The 26,406-nt window shown below is 39.4% G+C and overlaps 4 protein-coding genes across 4 annotated transcripts; 3 read left to right on the top strand and 1 right to left on the bottom strand.

Moving 5' to 3' along the window:
* The first annotated feature begins 5,149 nt into the window (after positions 1-5,149).
* On the top strand, positions 5,150-8,850 carry LOC137953286 (asparagine--tRNA ligase, cytoplasmic 3-like). The gene is made up of 6 exons (XM_068800610.1): positions 5,150-5,728; positions 6,295-6,885; positions 7,401-7,651; positions 7,748-7,877; positions 8,298-8,356; positions 8,487-8,850. The coding sequence occupies exons 1-6, from the start codon at positions 5,240-5,242 to the stop codon at positions 8,668-8,670; spliced, it is 1,704 nt and encodes a 567-aa protein (XP_068656711.1). The 5' UTR covers positions 5,150-5,239; the 3' UTR covers positions 8,671-8,850.
* A 684-nt stretch (positions 8,851-9,534) lies between these two features.
* Positions 9,535-13,263, top strand: LOC137953283 (LRR receptor-like serine/threonine-protein kinase HSL2). The gene is made up of 2 exons (XM_068800607.1): positions 9,535-12,367; positions 12,581-13,263. The coding sequence occupies exons 1-2, from the start codon at positions 9,568-9,570 to the stop codon at positions 12,952-12,954; spliced, it is 3,174 nt and encodes a 1,057-aa protein (XP_068656708.1). The 5' UTR covers positions 9,535-9,567; the 3' UTR covers positions 12,955-13,263.
* Positions 13,264-18,177: 4,914 nt separating this feature from the next.
* Positions 18,178-20,876, top strand: LOC137952540 (tubulin alpha chain-like). The gene is made up of 3 exons (XM_068799623.1): positions 18,178-18,376; positions 19,331-19,565; positions 19,655-20,876. Exons 1-3 carry the CDS (start codon positions 18,284-18,286, stop codon positions 20,680-20,682), a joined length of 1,356 nt encoding a protein of 451 aa, XP_068655724.1. The 5' UTR covers positions 18,178-18,283; the 3' UTR covers positions 20,683-20,876.
* A 467-nt stretch (positions 20,877-21,343) lies between these two features.
* LOC137953117 (xylulose kinase 2) lies at positions 21,344-25,987 on the bottom strand. The gene is made up of 11 exons (XM_068800347.1): positions 25,649-25,987; positions 24,330-24,984; positions 24,169-24,257; positions 23,648-23,712; positions 22,951-23,006; positions 22,709-22,829; positions 22,500-22,574; positions 22,351-22,404; positions 22,171-22,265; positions 21,898-22,069; positions 21,344-21,810 (listed from the first exon to the last, which is right to left on the bottom strand). Exons 1-11 carry the CDS (start codon positions 25,702-25,704, stop codon positions 21,578-21,580), a joined length of 1,671 nt encoding a protein of 556 aa, XP_068656448.1. The 5' UTR covers positions 25,705-25,987; the 3' UTR covers positions 21,344-21,577.
* Between the last annotated feature and the right edge of the window lie 419 nt (positions 25,988-26,406).

The raw sequence follows: 26,406 nt of genomic DNA, 5'->3' as shown, positions 1-26,406 counted from the left end.
AATAATAATACCCATCATTAGCTGTCACGAATTATCCTCCTTTTTATATTATCAATCCCTGTCTACTGCTTTATTAATCTCTATAATTTATGAATCGAGGAATGTTGTATGTATTCTATATTAATGGAGGTTTTCTCATTTGATTCAACATTTTTTTCTATTATTTATGTAAATCCATGTAGGGTAAGTTACCCTACTTGGACTTCGTTATATTATCTCTATTCTCTCAGTCTGTAATTATGAAGATTCAATGATAGAATGGAAAAGGAGTCAACTTTTTTGGCCGGGCTGTGAAGCACTGGGTAGAGGGAGGGGACTGCAGGCTGCAGGCTGCAGGCTGCAGGCAGCAGCGTGGGGACTAGAGAAAAGACATGAAAAAATCGGTAAAACGGAGTTTGGCGGCCACATAGCGTTTGGCAAACGTCGAAGGCGGAGGCACCCATCATTAAATATTCATGGGGTTGCTGTCGTGAAATTACGCCGGAGCTTCTCCATTGCTTTTTTTCTTTTCTTTTTGGGACGAGTGGGTAAGGTAAATAATCTCTATTGCTACAAAATTCATGGTGTCTGCTGCCTCCTGCCTAACCTTGTTAAATAAAGAAAAGGTATATTATGTTAAATACAGTGTTTGTACTTTGTAAGGAAAATATGAATTTGTTCTTGATTACTGAAAACTGCAATCGGTTAATATTGAAGGCAATAGTCCAAGTTTCTTTCTTGAATTTATACATTACCTTGTAATTGACCCAAAATTAAATGCCATTAATCGCTCAGTGAAGCAGTCTCCACACAAAATGCTTGTTTACTCAATAGTAGTTTCTTGCTTTCATCCATTTTTTTAGTGAAAAAAAAGGGCTGAAGAGAAACCAGGGTTATCTTGAAAATGTGAGACATCATTCACGAGTTGAATTTGAAGAGAGAGAGAGAGAGAGGAGAGGAGAGGAGGGACTGACAGGGAGGGGGAGGGAAGGTTACCAGAAAACGGACCAAAGAGAAAGTTGAAAGGGGCTTTTCACCGGCCTATGCGTGCGCCAAATAACACATTTGCATCCCTTTTAAAACCCCTCCAAAACCAGAGACAACAACAGAAACGGACTCATGGAGCAGAAGAAACCTTCAACAATGGCTTCCATTTTCTTCCGTCACCATGTCTTTCCCCGATTCGTCTGCAGCTCTTATGGGGACGTTTGCTTCCGTACCCAAATGAAACGTGCAATGTAGTTCTGTACATCCCTTAGCGTAGAACGGCAGACAGGATGGAGCCAGGCAGCAGTAGATTCATACCTGTTCGTAGACTATGGAGGAAGAAAAATGGAACTCCGCTGACGAACATAATCATTTTTGGAGCTTGTGTACGGATGGGTTTACGATTTATGTGGTGATTGTGTATGTAATCCCCCATTTCCCGTCGATCAAGTGGTTATATGTAATCCCTTCCAATTTTTTCTGCTTTAGTCATTTATGTTAAATGTTTGAAATGCAAAACGAAGTCATCCTTGGACAAAGAAAAAAGGAAGAAGAGTATTTGTTTACGTCTGATAAATGTGGAGAAATGGGCTCTTTCCAGTTATAATATCATGTTTACATATTATTTTTACAGTCTCCGTATTTGAGTATGTGGGTGTATACTTCTCTGTGTAGTTTTATTTGAATCTGATTCGTCTGACTTAAAATTGGATTTGTAGTTTTATTTTCTTATTTTTAATCCTCATGTTTGGAGTTTTTTATAACTTTGCATGTTTGATCTGTTGGAATTGCAGCAGCATCAAGCTTTGAACATATGTTGAGGTGATTCGGTCTTGGCATTTTGACAAAATAGACACCCATTATACAAATTCTCATGTTCTGAGATGTCAGTCACTGCATAGTTAATTGGAAGCAGAGGAAAACCTTAAAAATCCAATTATTATGTGCAAAGTTCTAACTGTCCTTTCTGGACTTGGAGAAAATTATCCTGCTCATTTAGGTCTGATATTATTTGGTACCATACCTTTCAAATTTCTTATCCTCCAGGAGCATGCATTGCTTTTGCTGAGATGAGTTGATCTCTGTTCTACTCTGTTTCTGAAGTCAAATGTGATAAACAAATGAAGAGATGATTGTGGTGGTCTAGCAAATAACTGGTGGTTTCAAACAGATGACTTAAGAGGATGAAATCCTTTTTACTCACACTTGGTTTCAAACAAAACTGTTCATTGCACTTTTGATTGTCTTTTACATTGGTATAACTGAACTTCCCTACTTTCTTTTCAGAGAAATTCTTCCTAATACGTAGTTTTGTTGGACAGTGAAGAAAAGCTTGATCGTTTGTTATACCCAAAAGTATTGCAGAAGCATAATAACTTGTTCACTAAAAGATGAAAACTTCCAGCTGCATTCGCATGACATAAACACATTTTACACACAAAGCACTGCCAGATTTAGATTGTTTGATTTGGAAATTATTTGCTTAAGATTCTTTGATTGGAATCCCACCAACTGTGAGGAATTCATTCTGTTTTTCTGTCTTTGGATCATTTGTAAGCAAAATCTTTTAAGACATGAACACCAAAACATTAATGCCTAGGCGTTCCTTGATTTCATGTTTAATGCCTCAGCATTCCTTGATTTCATGTTTAACGCCTCGGCATTCCTTGATTTCAGGTTTCATACCTCTTTTAGTCAAGTAATCATTTCTTGATACTCCTTGCGTTATCTATTTAACATCACTATATTTTTTGTTTATCCTTTATTTTCTCAAGCAATATCAATTTTTTTCTGAATTCTTTTGAAGCAAGGATTAACTCCATTATACATGCATAACAAATTACTGTGATAAATGATGCTACCTACCTAGCAAGAAAACAGAGCAGTGCATGTGAACTATTTTGTGGTTGGTCAACCAATCTGATGCTCCTTCAAGAGTTGCGTATAATCTACCATTCTGTCTCTCTCTCTCTCTCTCTCTCTCTCTCTCTCTCTCTCTCTCTCTCTCTATCTATCTATCTATCTATCTTTAACTCAGTGTGAACAAGCATGGACAGAATCATGGTTCATTGATTCACATTAGATATACACAGATTGCAAGGGCCTTTGATTTCATTAACTTTATCGCATAATCTGTAGTCATCCCATTGATTCGTGGGATATCAATCTGACATGAATTTTACTTAATGACTGTGTGTGAACCCACTTGAGCTCATTGACTTCAGTTACACAGATTTGCTTCAAACTCTGCTGGGACTAGATAAATTTGGTTTCTATCACTATAGAACAAGCTCCACTCCTGGTTCGTTATGACTTTACCACATTGATATTACACTGAATTGATGTGCAATTGCTACAGGAAGCCTTTATGCAGTTGGTTTAGAGTTTTACTCGAATCTTTCTTCCACTTTAGTTAATTATAGAAAGTGAAACATACATTTAAATTATATACTACGATCTGATGTATAAGTTAATGCTTTGGCAACTTTAAATTCAAATCGTGCAAATTAGGTTATGCTCTGATTGACAATTTTCTATTTAATATCTTGATAATTAATTGTTTAGTTGAAAATTTGTGGAAACTTAACAGAGAATTATTATTGCATAAAACAACAGGAATCATATTTTGCACAAAATAACTTTTCTATTGCTTCATGTCAGTTTCCATTTCCTGTTGAGTGTTTGAGAGACATTAACGGAGCAGTGACTAACAAAAGTTGTCATCAAACAATTGCTGAACATCAGAAGGTATCAATTATCATCAAGTAGATTTTTTTGCTAGATTTTCTTTAATATCTTTATGGATAATGCTGGCATTGAAGGGAAATAACTTTCTATAGCCTGGCCTATTTGAAGTGAGCAGAGTTTGCATTAGAAGCCATTTGATAAGTCTGAGTTGCATCTATTCCCTGTTCCCTATGGAACATCTATGGGTAAAACCTGTGCTGCTCAAAAGCCCACAATAACAAATAAGTGATGAGATTCTACTGAATACAGCATAGTGTTATATGAATCTCTTTTACTCTCTGGAGTTATGTCTCCTTTTATCTTTGGTTATGAAACTTGAGCCACAAAATCATTTAAATTTCTCAGCAAAGTGCTAATTGGAATTTTTTTGTTTATCTAATCTCAATAGATTGTTGTGGATGCTCCCAAGTTAATTGAAAGTTTAGTACTTGTTTACTTCATTCTTGGCAAACAATGTTTTCTCCTTAACTCAATTCTGTAGGTCACCAGCTAAATTTCAGTCACTCTTAATGATTTCTAGAAAAGTTTGCTACAACTTCATCAGTTTGAGACAGGCAGTTCATTGTAGCATCTGGTACAAGTCTAACTTATTCTTGTAAAGAAGTATTTAGTGTACATTTATGATTAATATGCATTTTACATGTTTTGTTGGCCAATGAGTCCTCTACCCTACTAAGTTGAGCTGCTTCTCAGGTTTCAAAATTGTGAAACTGTAATCTCCTTTTGGCTGGTTTAGAATCATAGAAAGATTGTTCAAATCTTTTTGCTACTTGTTAACTATCACTAGCAGTTCATGTCATTGGCAGGTTCATTTGGTGGAGTTTTTCATCAACAAAGCCATCAATTGCAAAACTGTGTTTGATATCTGTCAAAATTTTCATGAGTATCATAAATAGAAAATTTTCTAGGCATGTCTGTTGGCTTTTTTCTATTGCTCCAATGGCCTTTGCACCTCATTGTGGAGCATTACTTTTTTCCTTGAACTGGAAGCTTCCCATGACTCTCCTAACTGATGCAAGCCCTCTTTGGAGCCACCTTTGTGAATCATTATGTGGATGTGTCACAACGACAACTCAACTCGAACCGATTTGATTCTGCAAATTAAAATGGATCCCCTTCTTGCAAGATCACATTTTTCCACACCCAAATTATTCCACATGAAAAGAGACCACACGAGGCTTTCAAACTCTTTTATCCTATAAGTAATTTTTATATAAAAAAATAAAATTAATTATAATTGAATCCGATCCAATCCATAATGGATCAACATCTGGCTGAAGTTGTAAAAAATGGCCCATTTACTAGGCCTCTAGTCTTTAACAAAACTCTATGGACCCAATATCAAAACAGCCCAGAGGCCAAGCGAGGTGTCCAACAATTCAAGCTCACCCTCGCGATTGATTGAAGCTCCGGCTCAAACACTTCGTGCTGTAAGGTAGGGTTTCAGACTTTTAGTATTCTTATTCGCAGCCTCTTTCTCATTTCAGTCATACGACCCATTTCTTCGCGAATCTCCAACGCTAAAATGCCCGGAGATTCCCCTTCCGACCCTCCCGTTGAAAGCGTCCAGGTCCTCTCCCTCGCGGAAGGTGTCACGGGGGAGAAATTCTCCCGCCGAGTCTTGATCCGGAAAATCATTTGCCGGGAGGACGGGGGCGTTGGCCTCGCTGGTCAGAAGGTAACTGTCGGCGGATGGGTTAAGACTGGGCGTGAGCAGGGCAAGGGCACTTTTGCCTTCCTCGAGCTTAACGATGGATCCTGCCCCGGAAACCTGCAAGTCATTGTTGACGCGTCGGTTTCGCCGCTTGCGCAGCTCGTCCCTACCGGGACTTCTGTCTTCGTTGAGGGGGAGCTGAAGAAGCCACCCGCAGGGACGAAGCAGAATGTGGAGCTTCGGGTGGAGAAGGTTCTCAAGGTGGGTCCGGTCGATCCCGCCAAGTACCCAATTCCGAAAACCAAGCTTACTCTCGAGTTTCTGCGGGATGTCATGCACCTGCGATCAAGGACCAATACGGTAATCCCTTTGCATTTCCTGGAAGTGTTTTTGTCTTTTTAACACTCATGTGTTTGTAGATTCAGAAGTGTGTTCATGTTCGACTGAAACTAGCTGAAGAGTCATCGTGTATGTTCTTAGAGCTGTTCTTTTACAGGAAAAGAAGTATCATCTTTTGTATGATGTGGGAATTAAGCAAAGCCAGTCTAGATCTTTCCTTAGGTAACTGGGTCGATGGTTAGTGGCATTAGAACTATGAATAAAATAAGTTTGCCATCTATGGACTATATGTGGACGTTTTTTTATATTCCGGTTCGTTATAATCACACTTTGGCTGTTGATTATCGATTTACACACTCCTGTTTCATATATTGAGGTTAATCGTTCATTTACATAGTCCTGTTTCATCTACTGAGGTAATAATTGTGCCTGAGGCCCAGAGTCAAGGGGTTTCTGTAGTGATGCAGGAATTCTGTCGCGTCTCATCATTAAGACTTACAGGAATTATTTTTCGTGAAGTTTTGCCTTCTGTCTCCATGACCTGAGAAGAACCCTTGCTCAGAGTTGATTTTTCTGCATGCTTTCAGATTTCTGTAGTAGCCCGTATCAGAAATGCTCTGGCTTTTGCAACGCATAGCTTCTTCCAGGAGAATGGGTTTCTTTATGTTCAAACACCTATCATCACAACCAGCGATTGTGAGGGTGCTGGTGAGATGTTCCAAGTTACAACCTTGTTTAGTGATGCTGAAAAGGTGGAGAAAGATCTCCAACAGAATCCTCCTCCATCAGAAGCCGAGATCGAAGCTGCAAAGCTTCTTGTCAAGGAGAAAGGAGCTGCAGTGGCAGAGCTGAAATCTGCTAAAGTAAGCAAGGAGCAGCTTAGTGCGCCACTCTCTGAGCTTGCAAAGGCTAAGGAGAATCTTGCAAAAATGGAAGAGAGATGTAAGCTTAAGCCTGGCATCCCTCAGAAGGATGGGAAGATTGACTATTCTCAAGATTTTTTTACCCGTCAGGCATTTCTAACTGTGTCCGGACAGCTTCAAATCGAAACATATGCTTGTGCACTTAGCAGTGTTTATACTTTTGGACCAACTTTTCGAGCAGAGCATTCTCATACTTCAAGGCATTTGGCAGAGTTTTGGATGGTGGAACCTGAAATAGCTTTTGCAGATTTGGAGGTAAAACATCTGGTTTTGCAAGAATTGCTTTGATAAGCATTGTCATTTTCACCATGCTTTTTCTCATTAAGATGTAGGTTGTTACAATTTTGTTCATGAAACTCGAATAATGTAACCAAATGATTGGATATAACGAGTAGTAACAAATAGTTATAGTGCTTCTCTAAAAAAAAAAAAAAACAAATAGTAATAGTCCTTTACCTGAGGCATGTTTAGTACAGACTTGGTTTAGGTAACAATCTCACCAAGTTAAGCATTGATATAATGGCTTTCTATATTTGATTTGGAGTGGTGGGTACTGCTCATATTACTATTAGTACGTAATAACTTTTCAATGCTACAAATTTTCTGGCATCTTCAGTCTTTAGTGTCGTGTACATGCTCATTGTTCTTTCTCATAAACCCTTCGGCTCAAACTACTTGTATACCGCCTCTCATGGACTGACAAACATGTATGCACATCCTGTGGGTACAGTATATAAAACTGATGAAAAAATCTTCTGCACATTTTGCAGGATGATATGAATTGTGCAGAGGCGTATGTACAATATCTATGTAAGTGGCTGCTCGAAAAGTGTGCTGATGATGTGGATTTTATCGTCAAATATATTGACAAAACAGCTAGAGGGCGTTTAGAACATGTCTCATCAACGGCTTTTGAGCGTATTTCTTACACAGAAGCGGTTGAGCAGCTGAAGAATGTCAAGGAGAAGAAGTTTGAAAATAAGGTGGAATGGGGTATTGATTTAGCCTCGGAACATGAAAGGTATCTGTAATCTTTATCCATTGCTTTGTTGATTTTTTATTTTTATTTTTTTAGTTACTGATCTGAGTTATAAAGGATGCTTTATTGATGTGGCAGATACTTGACGGAGGTTATGTTTCGAAAACCCGTCATTGTGTATAATTATCCAAAAGATATTAAAGCTTTTTACATGAGGCTTAATGATGATAACAGAACTGTAGCTGCCATGGATGTTCTTGTACCCAAGGTGCGTTTCTTGTATCTAATATCCTTGAGGATTGCTGATCACTATCATTTATTCTGTAAGCCAGTTGTAAAGAGTCCATCTCATCTATTTCATTAGTCAGCATCTTACTTTCTTGTTTACTCGTTTTTCTTTTCGACATTGGAGGGATCCATGGACCTAATCAAGTTAGATTTTTTTTTTTTTTTTAAATCTTTGGTTACATTTAAAAGGAAACTTTGCCAGCTGACATGGTATGGTTGTTTTAACCATTGTGAGAAAGCAAAACAAGAATCAATTGGACTAATTCCCGTCCTTTTCCTTGAACCAATCCCTTCAGCAAATTTGCTCAAAGCCAATTTATGCCATTATCAAGTTCCCATTTCAAACCAACTTTTGATTATGTGCTTGTCCACCCCGGAATCTTTTTTGGTGTGTTTGCAGGTTGGAGAGTTGATAGGAGGAAGCCAGAGGGAGGAGAGATATGATGTAATTGAGAAAAGGTGCAGCATTTCATTCTCATCCTAGCATAAACCTGTATCGAGGATCTCTTATATCACTAATAACTCTTTTTTCAGAATTTTGAAAAAGAAGATCAAAGTTGTTGAAGTTTTGAAGTGAATGGTTTTGCAGGATATTGGAAATGGGGCTACCCCTTGAGCCATACCAGTGGTACCTTGACCTGAGGCGCTATGGGACTGTTGAACATTGTGGATTTGGTTTGGGCTTCGAGCGCATGGTTCTTTTTGCCACAGGGATCGACAACATTAGAGATGTCATTCCCTTCCCCAGGTACCCTGGCAGGGCTGATCTCTGAATGCCCTCATTATTCCATACATATTCTTAGATTTTAATAGTTTATGGAAGGAATGACAGGTACGTCTATGGCTGTAAACGGATCCGGATGCAAAACCAAATTTTTACTATTTTTTAAAGTTTTATAGGTTTTTTGAATTACACTCTTCATCAAATACGAGAGAAAAAACCATTTGGTGTCTTCTTTTGAATTATTTATTTATTTTTTATTATTAAAATTCAGAATCGAATATTATCCAAATCTGAAATCGGATCAGATTCGGAATTCCAAGATCCGGACCCGACAGACCGGACTAGAAGCGTGGAGAATCCTTTTCTCCACCACCACTCTTTTTGACTTCCGGAGTTCGAAGCAGCATCCGCATTATGTTTCTGCTTCGATCTGTGTCCAAAATCTCTCACTACGCTTCTTCTTACCTATATTACCCTTCCAACACCAGCCTATTTACGGCAATCAATGAGGGGCATATGCTGCACCGGCACTGCTTCATTCATTCTCTGAACCAATTGTCGAAAATACCCTCTTTAATTCCCAGAAATTTCAGGTCTCTCTGCTTGGGAAAAAGACATGTAATAAATAGGGTGTGGCGGAATCTCATAAACGGATCACGCGGGGAACATTTTTCAAACATTCGCCGGCCCGACCTAACTCACATGATTCTCATGCGTCTCTCTTCTTCTTGTTTTTTTTTTTTTTCCTTATTTCCATATCAACCCCTCTTCTGCAAAGAAAAGGTACAGATATTTTCTAATAACATAAGGTCTCATTCGTCATTTCATATAGGTAGGTAGGGAGGCAGTGGCAATTTTCGAAATTTTACGGGAATCGGCAGCCTGCCGCCCGAACTCTTCATGTGACCCAACAACCCAGCACTTTCACCGCTAATGGCTGCCTCGAATGTGTCACTCCCACCCCATTTTCCATGCCACCCGCGCCCGTTACTTTCCCAATTTTCCAAACTTGCCCCCCTCATTTTCCTTTTCCTTTCTTTCTTTTGTTTCTTCCCTCTATACTCTCTCTCTCTCTCGATCTCGATGCGGATGGGACTGGGAACTGGAAAATGCTGATGCTTTAGTGAACCCTTTGAACGTTACGAGTCCCGCCACCTACCTACCACGGCCGGAAACAATGATTTGCCGGCGACTTCCCTCCCTGCTGGTGATTTTTATCCTTCTCTTACGTCTTTTTTTGGTCGCTACTCAGACGAAGGATGTCGAGATTTTGTTACTGACGAAAACAGCTCGTCTCAAAGACCCCCAACACCACCTCGGAGATTGGATTTCTGGGGATGTTTCTCCCTGTAGTTGGACAGGCATTACCTGTGATTCTCACACAAACGCCGTTGATTCTATCGACCTTTCCGGTCTTGAAATCTACGGTGAGTTCCCGGAAGGATTTTGCCGAATTCCGACGCTGCGGAACCTCTCCCTCGCTGACAACTTCCTGACCGGTACTATCTCCTCTGGTTCGTTTTCACAGTGTGCTGCTCTCTATTCTCTTAATCTCTTTGGCAATATGTTCGTGGGATCGATGCCGGAATTCTACCCCGAGTTTCCCAACTTGAGGTGGTTGGATTTGTCCCAGAACAACTTCACCGGTGCAATCCCCGCAAGTGTTGGCGGACTACCGAAACTCCAGGTGCTCAACCTTTCCGGCAACCTCTTGAACGGCACCATTCCGACCTTTTTAGCAAACCTGACTGAGCTGACACACATACAAATGGGCTATAATTCGTTTCAGCCTGGGCCCTTGCCTCCTGAGATTGGTAACATGACTAAGCTTGAGAATTTGTGGCTTGCGTTTTCGAACCTCGTCGGAGAAATTCCCCACTCCATAGGAAATCTAGTTGCACTGCAACTCCTTGATCTTACTGATAATCGTCTTTCCGGATCGATTCCCGCAACAATGGGGAATTTACGTAGCATTCAGCATATTGAGCTATACAGGAATAGGCTTTCTGGTGAGTTGCCAGAGAGTCTTGGGAATCTGACGTCTCTGTCCTGGTTTGATGCTTCAGAGAACACGCTTAGAGGGAAAGTGCCTGAAAAGTTAGCAGGATTGCATCTAATGTCTCTCGCTCTCAATGATAACTATCTTGAAGGGGAAATTCCGGCGGTCCTTGCGACAAATCCAAAGCTTTCCGAGCTGAAGCTCTTTAACAACAAATTTTCCGGGATTTTGCCGGCGGATCTTGGTCGCAACTCAGATTTAGACAGTATTGACGTGTCAGGTAATGAATTTCAGGGGCAACTGCCGCCTCATCTATGCGATCGCAAAAAGCTTCGGAGGCTCATTACTTTCAACAACCAATTCTCTGGTGAACTTCCAGACAGTTACGGGGACTGCGAGAGTCTCGGTTATGTGAGAATTTTCAACAACAAATTCACCGGAAGGGTGCCTGAACGGTTCTGGGGACTTCCTAGACTATTCTACTTGGAACTGCAAGACAACAGATTCGAAGGTTCCATTTCTTCATCAATTAGCTCAGCCCCGTATTTGGCTCGGTTGCTTATCTCCAACAACAACTTCTCTGGCGGGATTCCAGCCGAAATCTGCCAATTATCAAACCTTTCTGCGATTCAAGCTAGCAACAACCAATTCGCGGGCCGAATCCCTCCGTGCGTCACACAATTGACGAAACTGGAAAAGCTAGAGTTGCAACAGAACCGTCTCTCCGGCGAAATTCCAGCTGATGTAAGTTCCTGGAGATTTTTAACAGAGCTTAATCTCGCCAAAAACAGGTTTACAGGACAAATCCCTGAACAACTTGGTTTCTTACCAGTTTTAACCTATCTGGATCTCTCAGAAAACTCATTAACCGGCGAGATTCCGGTATCATTGGTTAATTTGAAGCTGAACAGTTTCAATCTCTCCGTTAACAATCTAGCCGGCAAAATCCCCAGTGGCTTAGACAACAGCATTTTCCTCCAAGGCCTTCTAGGAAACCCCAACCTCTGCAGTCCAAATCTGAATCCCTTCCCACCGTGTGTGAGACCGAGAAAATACCTAACCAACCATGCGAAAACTGCAATTTCTCTCTCAGCAACTTTGGTCGGTCTCGCTCTTGTTTCCTTAGCGGTTTTCCAACGCTACAAAAAGGCATCCACGAAACCCAACCCACCATGGAAAATAACGTCGTTTCACCGGAGCGGCAACTTCTCCGACGAAGACGAGATCTTCAAATGCCTGACAGACGAGAACCTGATCGGGACGGGTAGCTCGGGCAAGGTGTACAGGGCGAAACTGAAAACTGGGCAGATCGTGGCGGTGAAGAAAATCCGATTCTCCGGCGAGAACGACGGAGCATTTGCTGCGGAGGTGGAGATATTGGGAAACGTCCGCCATGGCAATATCGTAAAATTGCTGTGCTGCTACACCAGCGAAGACTGTAAAGTTCTGGTTTACGAATACATGCCTAACGGCAGCTTAAAGGCGGCTCTGCACGAAAAGGGAGGTGCCTTCCTGGACTGGAATACACGACGTAAGATAGCTGTCGGCGCTGCGCAGGGCCTAGTCTACCTGCATCACGACAGCGTGCCGGCTATCGTGCACCGGGATGTGAAGTCCGGCAACATTCTGTTGGACGAGGAGTTTGGAGCTCGGGTAGCGGATTTCGGGCTCGCTCGGGCAATGGAATCGAGCGGCGGAGAGCGCGTCATGACCTGCGTTGCCGGCTCCTACGGCTACATCGCGCCAGGTGAATATTTTTCTTGTTTCTCGTCGTTCTCTAGTTACTCTTTTCATTCTATTACAATTTACAACTGGTGTACTGTATGTCGGCACCCCTCGGGTTGAGATTCCTGCCTGAGACCTCGTAGCTGTTGCATCCTTACCCCCTTTTGTTTCTTATTCAAATTACTGTCTGCTCATTAATGGTTTGAATCTAACACACTCTTATTTTGAGATTCAGAGTATGCTTACACACTGAAAGTGAACGAGAAGAGCGACGTATACAGCTTCGGAGTTGTGCTGCTGGAATTGTTAACTGGCAAGAAACCCATCGACCCTTCGTTTGGGGATGCAAAGGATCTGGTAAAATGGGTAAACGACGAGATCTCATCTCAAGAGAAGCGTGCAGAGGATGCCGGTTTCCGGTATCTGTTCGACCCCAGAATTACAACAATTGGTAGTGAGTACGAAGAAATGGTGAAAGTGCTGAATGTGGCTCTTCTGTGCACTGCTGCGTTTCCCATGAACAGACCGTCTATGAGGAAGGTTGTCGAATTACTGAATGACAGGAGAGAGATTGGGTTCCCGTCATTAATTGGTCGAGGTGAGCAGTGACAGCACAAGACTTGGTCGTTTTGGTTGGTTCAGGATGGCGATGGAATCTGAATGATGTTATGCCGCAAACAGAATGTTTCACTGTATGCTTTACTGAAAACAAAGCTTTCTTGTGTTATGTGGAATTCATTAGGAATTTTGATGTCAGGAGACCCAAAAGATGATTTTCATTATACATCCTACAGACGATGGGTTACGGAGTCGTTGAAAGTTTGGCAATCGCGCTAGATAGGTTTTGTCACATGTAATGTTAAAGTCTTGGATTGTGGGATACATTACAGAACTCATATTTTCTTTTTATTCACAAAGATGAGATTATGAAAGCATCAGCAACATACATACAAGTAAGAGTCAAAACAGATATATGGAAGCGATGAACAGGGAACAGAATTTGAGCCAGTCTTTATAATTCTCCTGCTTATAAATGTTTATAGTGAAAGTTAGGATCCCATTCTTCTGGTCTCCCCTGCAAGCTCTGTTGGTTGCTGATTTGGCTAGGCAATCAGCTACAGCATTGGCCTCCTTCTGCTGGTGCTGGATAGGCTTTGGACTCCTTGAGCACCGGGCTCAACACGCAGCCCATATGCGCTGCAACTGTCATTGCAATACCCGGGAGTAGGGGTGGCATCCAGCCCAAGTCGAGCCCGAACCTGTTTATGTTCGAGTAGAGTTTGATTTAAATATTTCGAACGAGCCTAAAATTGTTATTGAACTCGAACCCATTAATTTTAACTGAGTTTGAGCTCCAACATACATTTAAAACTTTTCAAAAAATACATGTCAAATAAATTGTATATAAAATTATGTATATATTTTACATAAAATTGGGCATATATATTACATAAAATTAGGCATGACCTCTACTTAAAATTGGGCATAACTTATGTACATAATACCTGCATAAAATTGTCTATGCACTCCATAAAATATTGCATAATATTATGAATAAACTCTATACACACAAAAAAATTAAATGAAATATCAGTGACAATTTACAATCACCCAAATAAAAACTATAAATCCAGTATAAATTTATAAACTATAGCTTTTTCTCTTCATGCTAGAAAACAATATACTAAATCCCCGCATGAGCAAAATCTCCACTTATGACAAAAACAAAAAAATAAAACTGATTATTGTCGGATATAACAATACTCTTTCACTACTACTTACTTAATGTAATTAAAAATATTAAAATTATATTGATGAGAAAAACATGAAAAAACATGTAACTGGTAGCATTATCTCCACAACTTTCTACTCACGCTGTAATCATAAAAAAACTAAAAATAATAAAAAAATAAAAAACTAAAAAATATACTCAAAAATATCATAATAAATAATTATTCAAAAGAAATTCACCTTTTGATTTTTCAAAAATCAAAGTTTGAACTGTATTTGGTGCCAAGGAAGAACGATATGAGTTTATTACTCTATCACCAGCACTAAAGGCAAACTTTCAAGTTACTGTGAATATGGAAATTATAAGGATGCTTGCTACCATTTTAGATAATACCCAAATTTTCATATGATTCACTTTCCACCGTTCTAAAACATCAAAATCATATTGTGAAGTTCCTCACAAATATACACACCTTCTTCAAGATAATTTTCCAATTATAACCTTGGTGAATTAACTACTTTCACTTGTTTCACATAAGTCATTAACTTTGACAAGCCTGAACTTGATAAATAATATGACCTACGACTTGTGGAAATACCTATAGAGCAAACAATCCCTTCATTTCTAATATCCACATTATATAAGGACACACATTGAGACTTGGCAAACAATCATAAGTTGGTTATCTAACTTGAAATCTAGGGAATGCATCTTTGAATTTTAATGCAGAAGACAACATGTCATAAATAGAGTTCCAACGAGTTGGACAATCAATAGCCAACCTCTTTTCACCTAATTCTAGTTGTTGTACAATTTTCAAAAAAAAAGTGTGAAGTCTAGCCTCATACAGATTTATGAATTTGACACTCTCACCCACATTATCGATGATATCCTCAATCTAAACAAGATCATCTTGGACTAATAAGTTCAGAATAGGAGCACAACAACACACATGAAATAACTTCCCACCACAAACCAATTTCTTTTTACTTGCAAAATCTTCTTTCAAAACTCTCAGATAAACATCATTATATGCAGCATTATCAACTGAGATACTAAATACTTTATTTTTTATTTCCCAATTTATCAAACACTTGTAAATAACATTTGTTATGTCAACACCACGAGTAGGAAGAAGAAGGTGCACAAAATTCAAGACTTATTTTTGTAGCTTCCAATTACTATCAATAAAATACCCATTAATAACCATGTATTTGTTCTTTTGATTCTGGGACTTCCAAAGATTCGTGGTAAGACTAATCTTGTTAATCTCTTTTAATAAAAAAATTAATTTCTTTTTCTCTGCCTCGTACACCTCTATACACTCCTTAATCATCTTACAAGATATTTTCTCATAATTTACATTTGCCATATTCGTTACAAAATTAAATCCTTCCTCTTCTACTATCATGAATGGATGCTCCGATTAGCAATGAGTACTTTCATTTTAGCTTTATCATATTTACCTCCAAAATCTATAAAAGGAAGTCCAGACGAACTTTGATCAACATTAGATTCCACTGGTTGAAAGTTTATGGTTTTTTGTTTTCTCATTGTCACTTTTCTACCAGAACAACGTTTCAAATATCAACTCATATGTGTGGTCACTCCACTACCAATAACACTCAAATTGGTTTTACAATGAACAGAGCCTTTTTTGTACCATTAAGTGAGACTTCTTTGAATTCCAACCACACATAAGACTTTTTTTTGTCTTTTTGAACTACGGATAGAGTCACTTTCATCTTCATTTAGGGTACCTTTATTTAGGCTCACTTATGTTACATTAATAGTTCTAGAGAGATATGACTCTGGTGGAGTTGAGTCACGACCTATAACCATACTAGCATACTAGAACTAGTGTTAATTATTGATATCAATTGAGGAAGAGGTATTGACATTTTTACTTCTAAAAAAATTACCAATTAAAAACAAGAATATAATGTACTAACTGCAAAAGAATGTCTCAGGAGAGCATCTCATCCACCAACTCGTACTATAACAGGGTACAATAAGCTACCCATTATGTACAAAGATGAGTTCCATATGAAGGTGATAGACCAAAGATCAACTCTAACATTCATGATGATTATTTTAAGTTGGTTTATTGAAATAACTGTCATCAGGATCTATTTTCATGAATGTTAAAGGTTCCTAGAACATTAGACTATGATCCTTTAAGTAAAAAGAAAATGCAAAGTCCGAGAACAAACTTCAGATTTAATGCTATAATGGAAGTCTCTTTGAAATACATAAACAATACTGCTCAATCTAGGCTACTTCATAATATAGTTAAGAGTATAAACAACGGCTACCTGAAAATGTTAAATATAGTGAGATATATTGGTATCCATCAGCTGGTATAAAACATATCGACATGTTTTTTTTTCTTTTTGGGAGAAAATCCACATGTTTAAGATCCTACACATAATCTAAGTTATTTATCAGCAATAAGGAGAACAATGCCTACGAAGATTAACAGTTCTAGGGGAAACACTTTAGTGACATTGACAGGAAAAAAACAAAGCAAGATTACCAAAACTGCTCAAATAGGAACTTGTATGTACCTCCTTATCAAAACAGATACAAAGCACTATCTCCACCGCTTCTATTGTGCCCGAGACTCTCAACGATGTGGTTTGCTCTTGGAAAACACAAGAAACCCCCCCTTGAAAAGGTGAAGGAAACACGCAAAGGTGGTGAGTTAAAACATTAATACAAAATAATTAAAACGTAAAACACAACAAAACAGTAAGAGCTAAAACTATAAAAATCAACAGTAGGGGAGAATGAGATTACCTTTGAAAAATAAGTAGGAAAGATCTCCTAAAACAGCATCAGCATGAAGCATTCGTCTGATGGAAGATAAAAAATGGAATACAGAAGATAAAAAAAAAAAAATCAATGTTAGGTCAGTGATGAAAAAAAAAAACCAGAAGATTAAGAATAAAATAATTTACCTCTTTCCATCACTTCCATCGATGAGGAAGAAGTTTGGAGGAAGAAAACGAAGAAGAAGAAGATTAGAGAGGAAGAAATCGAAGAGGAAAAAATCAGAGACCGAGACTAAGATTGAGAGTAAGAAATCAAAGAGGGTGAATGAGGAATAAGAAGAAGAAATCCCCTCATTTTTGCTCACTTGACGAGTGACGAAGGGCGATCTTTGTTCCCTGATTCCTACAGAGAGAACGAAAGCGGAAGAAACGAAGTTGAAATCAATCGACCTCTCACTAGTCGCTCCTGCTCAGAGCTCTCGATTTCCCAAAGTCCCACCTCTTGACTCCCCAAATCTTGGGCCGCTCGTTAAGTTAACAACCGGTTCATGAGTTTTCGAACCGAACCATGGTTCGATCGAGCTCGACTCGTTAACTTAAATAAAATTTAGCCGGTTCTAGATCCAGATAAAACGAATCTGAACCAAACTCGATCCACTCACAAACTAGCTGGTTTGATACCATACCTACCCTAGAGAAGGGAATGGTCCTTTGCATTAACCTGACGGAGAAGGAGATGCATAAGAAGATTTAGAAAGAAGTTATATATATATATATATATAGATAATAAAATAAACAATTTAAATTTATGATTGATTTGTACTCAAGTGTTTTTATTGTCATTATTTATTTATTTATTTATTTATTTATTTATTTATTTATTATTATTATTATTATTATTATTATTATTATTATTTATTTTGAAGACAATGCTTATTCACGAAGGTTTGGTGCGGTGAAGATGATCGGTTACCGAGCACTCATCGGTGGTTTTCAAAAGTTTTTGAACGACGGTAGTTATGGTGGCTCGCGTCGCATGACCTTAAAAATTTAAAGAGGTGTGGTCAAATTACTGCCGTCCAGATCGCGGATAATGGTGGGGGTTACTGAGTTTCTGTGGAGGGGCGGACCATAATAGAAAAGTTCAACCACGGGTTGTTGGCCGGCTGGTTCGGCTCTGTCGCGAGACAGTGCCGCGAATCGTCCTGTCCTGTCAGCCATCCTAACCCGAGTTAGCTAACCGCGGTTTAACAACTGGATTTTTTTTAATTTCTAATTTTAACTGCTTCTCCTTCTTTCCCCTTCTTCCCGCTATAAATTCAGATCCAAATGCGAAAACGCATAACCGGAAGGCGTCATCATAAACGCCCTCTTTGCCGGCTCTCTTGCCTGAGCCTTTTCGATCTTGTTCCTTAGTTTTACTTTAGCGAAAATGAGAGAGTGCATTTCGATCCACATTGGACAGGCCGGAATTCAGGTCGGCAATGCCTGCTGGGAACTTTACTGCCTCGAGCACGGCATCCAGGTCGGATCTTTTAAAATTCTTCATGTTTCATAGATCGTCAAAGGAATAGAAACTGTTCGATGGATGATTAGTTTCCTTCTTGTATTTTTTCAAGCTTTACTGCTCGAGTTTGCCTAATTATTGGAATGCTCTATGTTCGGTCCGTCTGTTCATGGATTGCTTGGCTGTAGATTTGGCAGCAGAGTGCTTTACAACTAGATCCAAGCCTTTGCCTTTTCGACTGAGAAAATTTCTTGTATAATTTAAAGCTTTATGCTCGAGTTTCCAGATCATTTGAATGCTCTATGTTCTGTCCTTCTGCTGATTGATTACTTGGCTGTAGATTTCTCAGCGTAATGCTTTTGATCGGCATCTAAGCTTTTGCCTTTTCAATGGAGGAAAGTTTTTTGTATTATTTCAAGCTCTACTGCTCGAGTTTTTTCAAGTCATTGTAATGCTCTTTGTTCGGTCCTTCTGTTCATTGATTTCGTCGCTGTAGATCTCGCAGGATAATGCTTCAGATCTGGATCTGAGCCTTTGGCCTTTCGATCGGGGATTGTTTTTTTTCAAATTGCTGTTCCTGTGTACTGGATTTATTATTCTCTCTGACCTGAACATACGTATTCGTACGCAATCTTTTTTTTTTTTTTTAATTCTTGTCGATCGCAACAGTCTTTTTAGTGATGTCTGATGTTTGCATATTCGCTCCGTCACAGCATTCGACTGTGCTATTTATATAAGCGGGATATTCGCCCTTGTCTTCGCTATTGTACTAGTTTGGAATTTTTCTGCTGCATTCTATGCGAAATCTTGTGATTCTTGTGTTTTATAAACGGAAAATATCATTGCAAGTCTTCCTTTCTTGTCTTTCGTTATCCAATCTTGTTCGATTCTATCTACCAGAGAATTTTCTTTTTCCAATTTCTCCGTTATTCTCAATATGTGAGCTTAATTCTCGTTTGTAATCTTTTGCAGCCCGATGGCCAAATGCCCGGTGGCAAAACCGTCAGTGGAGGAGACGATGCCTTCAATACCTTCTTCAGTGAGACTGGCGCTGGCAAGCATGTGCCTCGTGCAGTCTTCGTGGATCTTGAACCTACAGTTATTGATGAAGTCCGCACCGGGGCATATCGCCAGCTCTTCCATCCTGAACAGCTAATTAGCGGCAAAGAAGATGCTGCCAACAACTTTGCCCGTGGCCATTACACAAGTAATTTTCGTATCTATTACTGCGTTCTTGTTTTTCAATTTGCTGTTCGCTCTTGAAAATCAGGACTGACCGTATTCAATTGCCCTCAGTTGGGAAAGAGATCGTCGATCTCTGTTTGGATCGTATTAGAAAGCTCGCTGACAACTGCACTGGGCTCCAGGGCTTCCTTGTATTCAATGCTGTTGGTGGGGGCACTGGTTCTGGTCTTGGTTCGCTCCTTCTTGAGCGTCTATCTGTTGACTATGGTAAGAAGTCAAAATTGGGATTCACTGTATACCCTTCTCCTCAGGTTTCCACCTCCGTGGTTGAACCTTATAACAGTGTCCTCTCCACTCACTCCCTCCTTGAACATACCGATGTGGCTGTTCTCCTCGACAATGAAGCCATCTACGATATCTGCCGTAGGTCCCTTGACATCGAAAGGCCAACCTACACGAACCTCAACCGCCTTGTTTCTCAGGTCATCTCTTCCCTTACGGCCTCTCTGAGGTTTGATGGGGCTCTGAATGTTGATGTCACAGAGTTCCAGACCAATCTGGTTCCATACCCGAGAATCCACTTTATGTTGTCTTCTTATGCCCCTGTTATCTCTGCTGAGAAGGCGTACCATGAGCAGCTCTCTGTTGCTGAGATTACCAATTCTGCCTTCGAGCCATCTTCCATGATGGCCAAATGTGACCCCCGTCATGGCAAGTACATGGCCTGCTGTCTTATGTACCGAGGTGATGTTGTGCCTAAGGATGTTAATGCTGCAGTTGCCACCATTAAAACTAAGAGAACCATCCAATTTGTGGACTGGTGCCCCACTGGATTCAAGTGTGGTATCAACTATCAGCCTCCAACTGTTGTTCCTGGAGGAGACTTGGCGAAGGTGCAGAGGGCTGTGTGCATGATATCCAACTCTACCAGTGTGGCAGAGGTGTTCTCTCGCATTGATCACAAGTTTGATCTGATGTATGCAAAGCGAGCTTTTGTGCACTGGTATGTGGGTGAGGGTATGGAGGAAGGAGAGTTCTCTGAGGCACGTGAAGATCTTGCTGCTTTGGAGAAAGACTACGAGGAGGTTGGAGCTGAATCGGGTGAGGGCGAAGATGGTGATGAAGCAGATGAGTATTGAGGGTGAAATTCTCCTCCTGTTTATTTTTTTACCATATAAGTGTGTTGTTTGGTGTGTCGTTTGTTATCGAGAGGTCCTTCCTGTTTTTTTTTATGTGATGCGTCTGTACCGGGAACATGTTTTTATAGTACTGCTATGACTTTGATTATGGTGTTTATGATGCACCAAGTTAAAATTTCAAGCCACTTGTGGCATACTACTGTCGTTTATTCATTTCGTACCCCGTGAGAGTAGTGTTTTGAATAGTAATGAGTTTTCTTTCCCAAACGCTAAAGCTACACGGAGGTAGTTGTACCCTAGAGTCTGGCGTGCCCTCTATAAATCAAGGTCCTATGGTTTGTTCATATTTGGGGACTCAAGATGCGGTGCAAGATATACTGTTATAGGGGTGGGCATCGCTCCCGATCCGATCCAACTTCTGGTTCTTGTTCAAGGGAAAGGTTTTTTTCTTGAAGACATTCATATTTGGCAACTATGCAATCACCTTAGTCTGAAATGCCCTCAGCCTCCTCTTTCACTTCAATCAGTGTTGCAAGCGACTGAGGGCAAATGTTTCTCATGAATCACCCAAGACGTTTCATATAATTCTTTCATTGATGGAATCATCTAAGGCTGAAATAGAAAAACTAAAGTTTAAAAATTATCTACTACTAGTGTGATATTATAAAACCATCAAGGTAACTAATCAAATTGAACCCAAATCAGCTGAGTTTAATCACCAGTTGAACTCTAAAATCTTTTACAAAAGCTCTTAAACTTCTTTTACTCAGTCTCACAGTCTCTACACTAGGGCAAATAAGAAACTCTAAAATCCATTAATTAAACTGTAGTTTAAATTCCACCAACTTTATTGAACTAGATCTGTATGCCACTTTCTTGGTCCTTCGATGCAGTTTCATTTGCGACCGAGCTTCTCTACAAGTCGGTCCTCGATTTCCATCCTCTTCTTCATCAACGAAGTGTATTTCAAGAAAAGTTGTTCGTCTCCTGCAGGCATTGCAAGCTTGCACTCAAGAGATGTTTTCTCCAACTTGCCCTCGTACATGCACGAGATGGGCACAAAGCTTCCTTTTTTGTTGCATACCCACCCATGCGCTGCCCTCAGGGCTGCACCCAGTGAAGCTGAATCTGTAACAACGCACATCATTACAAGATGTCAAGGAAAAGAAACAATAGTGACCGTGGATTCAAAATTGACAAAAAACAATAGGTTACCGGGTCTCTGGACTGTATAGATTTCACAACCAAAAATGGAGGCCATTGCCTTCAGAATAGTTTTGTTGGCTGATGCTCCTCCAGTAGCTATAATCCGCTTTAGAGAAGGCATTCCAAACCTCTCAGTATGTGCTCGCATTGACAGAAATTGACCCTCGATTATAGCACGCACCTATAGCCATAGTCAAATTGAGCCTTGAATATTATACCATAGTACAATTATGCCAAATTTAGAAATGCATAATGAGATAAATAAACTAAAACTTCCACAACCTCGGAAGGAGCATCAAACTCCTGGACTTCACTTGCTTTTATGCTGTCAAAAGAACTTTCAGAGAAGTTTTCAAGGACATAACGATGAAAACCAACTGCATCAGCATACAACTTTAAATCAGTTGGGAAGTAATAAGCAGCAGCATTTGAAGTTACTTAAAACTGGAGTTTGTCAGTCACCAGGAAGGGGAGGCAAGATTTCATGGTCCATGTAGTAGAATCCTAATTTCCCACCTGTGATACCCCATTTGATTAGCATACTAGATAACATAACACAGCACATTATGAAAAAGATAACCATGGAATTAGTAAGGAGAAGAAACACAAACCATTTAGAGGTCGCGTATCCTCTAAGAAGTTGTTGAAAACATCCCAAGATTTCTCTGCACACCGATTTCGTACATCTAACACCAAATAGTAACCAAACATTACAACTCATAGGCACTTACACCTCCACCCTTTAGATTTCATAAGTTGTGCTCAGGGACAACTGCCATAAATGGTCCATACACACTCATGACCAGAGAGTAGAGGTTACCTTCTCGAGTTAGAGACCCATTTTTGTAGCACAACATCACCATGTAGCAACTGGGATCAACAGGATTTGGAAAAACATGTCCTTCAAGAGCAGGCTGTGGCTCAGTAGTAATCCCAAAGATCTAACACATTTATAGACATGACAAAGATAAAAACTAATAAAAATGGGCATTTTGTCAAACAACATAAGCAATGCAAGAATGACAGGTCTATTCAAAATAACCAATAGTATCTTGTAATTACAGTGTCACTTGTCCCGAGACTAATAGCGAGATCTCCAGGAGTATTTAGAGTCAAACCTGAGAAGAGAATAATGAATAGAAGGGTCAGTCGACAAAAATAGTGGGAACTACATAAGAAATATGTAGAGAAATGCCAGATAATGAGGAAACGTGAATCTCAGAAGCTATTTGTTCCTAAACCACTCATTGTCAAAAAGCAACCAAAATTCGTTTTTCTTCCTGAATGTTTGATAACACACATTCTACACCCCATACCAAATTAAACTCCTCCCCTCATACCTCTAATTTTAAAAAGTACTCATGGGATTCATCATATGGGTAATGCCTGCCAAAGTTTCAAACTTTTGGAAGGAATAATACAATTTTCTAGGATTTTTAAAATTTTGCTAACAGACTTAAAATAATTATCCTTTGCGACATCTTTTTTTCTAAAATAATTATCATTCAAAAAATTTAAAAATAATTTAGCTAGTTTTTTCTTTTTTTTTCAAATGGCTTAGCTACATTTACATTCATTTAATATCTAGTTGAAGACAAAAAGAAGATTTAAATTTCAGATTTCTAAAAAGATGTGAAAATATATTAAAAAAACATGCTTGTAAAATATTTTACAAAAAAAAAATCAGGTAACCTAAGGCACCTTGAAAATAATCTCTCTCCACAATTAACATTAAAAAAAAGGGAGGCAAGTGATGCACCTGCCAAACTGTTAGGGTTGTCACCAGACCATTGAATAATAAGACAACTCTTGTTGAATTGGAACCTGAAAGCGATTCAAAGCAACTTAGTTTTAACACACAAATACATTAATTCACCCAGACAAGGAAACACCAACATAGCCAGCCCCCACCCGCCCACACACACACACACACACATACACATACAAACACAGAGAAGACTCCCTGATGCCTGTGAGACCTGAACCCAATATCAAGTTATGAGGTTCAATTAATAAACTTCAATATTATATTAGGTTAACACACATGCTTCTTATGTTTATTTATTTTTGTAGCTTGTACTTTTACCCCTTTGTTTTGGTCCGACCTAGCTCCAGTGCACTGATGAAAACATAGTTGAATCACAGTTTGCAGATCAGTGACTTATTCTCTGGACTATTCATGTCTTATAGGTAGCAGTGATCCCACACAGTGACATCAGTAGAAGGATGGGCAGAGTTTTTCAAAGCAAACTGCTAGGTGAATGGAGACATAGAACCAACCTGTCCACAAAATAGGAAGCTATGGTACCCGCGACTGCATGTGCTGGTGCAAGCTTTCCAAGTTTTTCTTCTAATCCCGGTGCAGTTGCCTAAAAAATAACTGTTATCAAATCATTCAAGAGAAATTTAACAAATAAGTAATCCCACTGAAATTTACAGACCTTCAAAACCTTCTGAGACCAGATTCGTTGTCTGAGATCCATCAGGTTCATTCCAGCTCCATCAGTTTCATCAATACTAGCATAACCTCCAATAAGAAGAGATGCCATGAAGGAACTAACAAGAGAAATTCTTTCTGTTGCATTATATACATCTGGCTGCTTCTCAAATATCTTCCTGATTTGTGGACCTGTGAATCTTTCATATGCACGAGACCCAGTAAGTTGAGACAATGCTAATGCACCCCCAACAGTTCTCTCCATCTCTCGGCACTGTGAGGTGGTACTACTGTCCATCCATATAGGTGACTCGTTGGTGGAAAAAGCATCACTCAACTGGGTTAAAAGAGGCTTTTCTGGGTTTAAAGAACTCAATGTAGTTGAACTTCCTTTTTTCCAATAAACACTTCCATGCTGCTGGCCGCTGCCAGAGACAGCTACTATTTTTCCGAAGTCCAGCTTTGATTTGACAAATCCTTCAAGTATGAGATCCAAAGCCTCAACCCACATTAAAGTTGGTGAGACAATTCTCCCACTTTCTGATGGGTCACGGTAGACTCCATCCTTTGTCTTGTAATGTGGTAAATCCTTATCAAAAACAATAACCTCCGAAGCAACTATATTGAGGTGTGAGTCCAACACAGTGGCTTTTAAAGACCTACAACGGAATGGAAAATATAATATTATGGCCCTAATTTATTCCAAGCTGGCAAATTCAGCAAGAGAAAATAATAATAAGCAAATCATCCACCCAAATTCAGATACTATTCACGCCAGATTTTTTCCTATTACCTTAAATCATTCAGGAACATAGAAACCCATTTTTTATATAAAAAAAAAAAAACTATTACTCAAGTAGATCGGAAGCTAATTAAACCTGCAATGGAAGCATAGAACAATAAAAAGCAGTTTTTATTTCTTTGTACACAGAATCAGCAATTGCAACGAAGTGAAGATATTGATCGAGTATATAGTGGCATGCGGAACCGGGACCACTTTCCCGGAAGACCTCAGAATTACAGTCTATGCTCAAAATCCCAGTAAACTATCGCAATATCAGCTGAGCATCAGAATTGGATGAGATACGGATAAAACACAAAGCCGAAAACTGCAGTCAAACTATTAAATAAGAACAGGAAAAACAAAAAGATTTTGACAACAGCACCAAGTGAGCGAAACCTCACCAAAAGGAAGCATTTCTCTAATGGCTAAAATTTTTGAAAAACCTAATAATTCAACGACCCAAACTTCCGGGAGAAAAAAGAAAAAATGCATATTACACAACGCTGCGAAATTCAATAGAGAAAATGCGAACAACTTACTGTGTAGAACTATCGAAGCCGAGGAAAAGCGAATCCTCCGGAAGAGAGTACTCCATCTCTCCAACCAGGGGAAGCAAACTTCGAATTCTCTTAACGAGCAAAGGGGAAAACTGGAAAGGAGACAAAAAGGGTTGTCGCCAAATCAAAGAAACCAGTCGTTTATCAATTTCTCGACCGTTCACAATTGGAATTAATTGGGATGTGCAGAACCTACAGCACACATTTAGGCGACACGGATGAGAAGGAATCCCGCATATTTCTTTCCTTTAAAAAATCCAACCGAATTCAAACTTGTATTTCCATTTATCTTCCCCCCTGAAGTTGATCAGGTCGAAGAGGGAAAACAGTGGTGTTGCTGCTGACGTGCGCATAGATGCGAACAGCCAACGACCATCAATAATCTTTGGAATGTGTAAAGCTATGACGTGGCAGCATAAGTGGCTCCATGTCAGCACATGAGGCCACCCCCTCCTCCTGCTGCCTGACTCTCCGCCATTAGAGGAATCGATTTTATCCATTTATACATATTTATTATTTATTATTTATTAAATAGAACAAAATTTCTTACCTAACCAATTAATTATCCCAATTATATATCCATTAATTATGATTTTATTTATTAAATAGAGATTTTATATATTTCAATTAAAAATACAGAATTAAAAAGAAAGAGGATCAAAATGGGTGCCACACCGGACTTAGATCATGGCAAGAACCAAAAGATGAGCTGATCATGAATTTGTTTTTGCCATAATATA

This window comes from Aristolochia californica, unplaced genomic scaffold, assembly GCF_029961685.1.
Source record: "Aristolochia californica isolate CCGP_79_NKW_82.1479 unplaced genomic scaffold, dmAriCali1.0.hap1 SCAF_16, whole genome shotgun sequence".
NCBI classification, from domain to species: Eukaryota; Viridiplantae; Streptophyta; class Magnoliopsida; order Piperales; family Aristolochiaceae; genus Aristolochia; species Aristolochia californica.
This window is presented reverse-complemented; position numbering and strand designations above follow the sequence as displayed.

Bases quoted from the DNA above. Each gene is read 5' to 3' on its own strand.
- LOC137953286 (XM_068800610.1), top strand. From the start codon at position 5,240: ATGCCCGGAGATTCCCCTTCCGACCCTCCCGTTGAAAGCGTCCAGGTC. The intron at 6,886-7,400 runs GTAAAACATCTG...CACATTTTGCAG, and splicing joins TAGCTTTTGCAGATTTGGAG to GATGATATGAATTGTGCAGA. The intron at 8,357-8,486 runs GTGCAGCATTTC...ATGGTTTTGCAG, and splicing joins TATGATGTAATTGAGAAAAG to GATATTGGAAATGGGGCTAC.
- LOC137953117 (XM_068800347.1), bottom strand. From the start codon at position 25,704: ATGGAGTACTCTCTTCCGGAGGATTCGCTTTTCCTCGGCTTCGATAGT. The intron at 23,007-23,647 runs GTGCATCACTTG...TTCTCTTCTCAG, and splicing joins CAACCCTAACAGTTTGGCAG to GTTTGACTCTAAATACTCCT. The intron at 22,405-22,499 runs GTTTGTGTTTCT...GGGGTATCACAG, and splicing joins GGATACGCGACCTCTAAATG to GTGGGAAATTAGGATTCTAC.
- LOC137952540 (XM_068799623.1), top strand. From the start codon at position 18,284: ATGAGAGAGTGCATTTCGATCCACATTGGACAGGCCGGAATTCAGGTC. The intron at 18,377-19,330 runs GTCGGATCTTTT...AATCTTTTGCAG, and splicing joins GCCTCGAGCACGGCATCCAG to CCCGATGGCCAAATGCCCGG. The intron at 19,566-19,654 runs GTAATTTTCGTA...AATTGCCCTCAG, and splicing joins TGCCCGTGGCCATTACACAA to TTGGGAAAGAGATCGTCGAT.
- LOC137953283 (XM_068800607.1), top strand. From the start codon at position 9,568: ATGTGTCACTCCCACCCCATTTTCCATGCCACCCGCGCCCGTTACTTT. The intron at 12,368-12,580 runs GTGAATATTTTT...TTTGAGATTCAG, and splicing joins CTACGGCTACATCGCGCCAG to AGTATGCTTACACACTGAAA.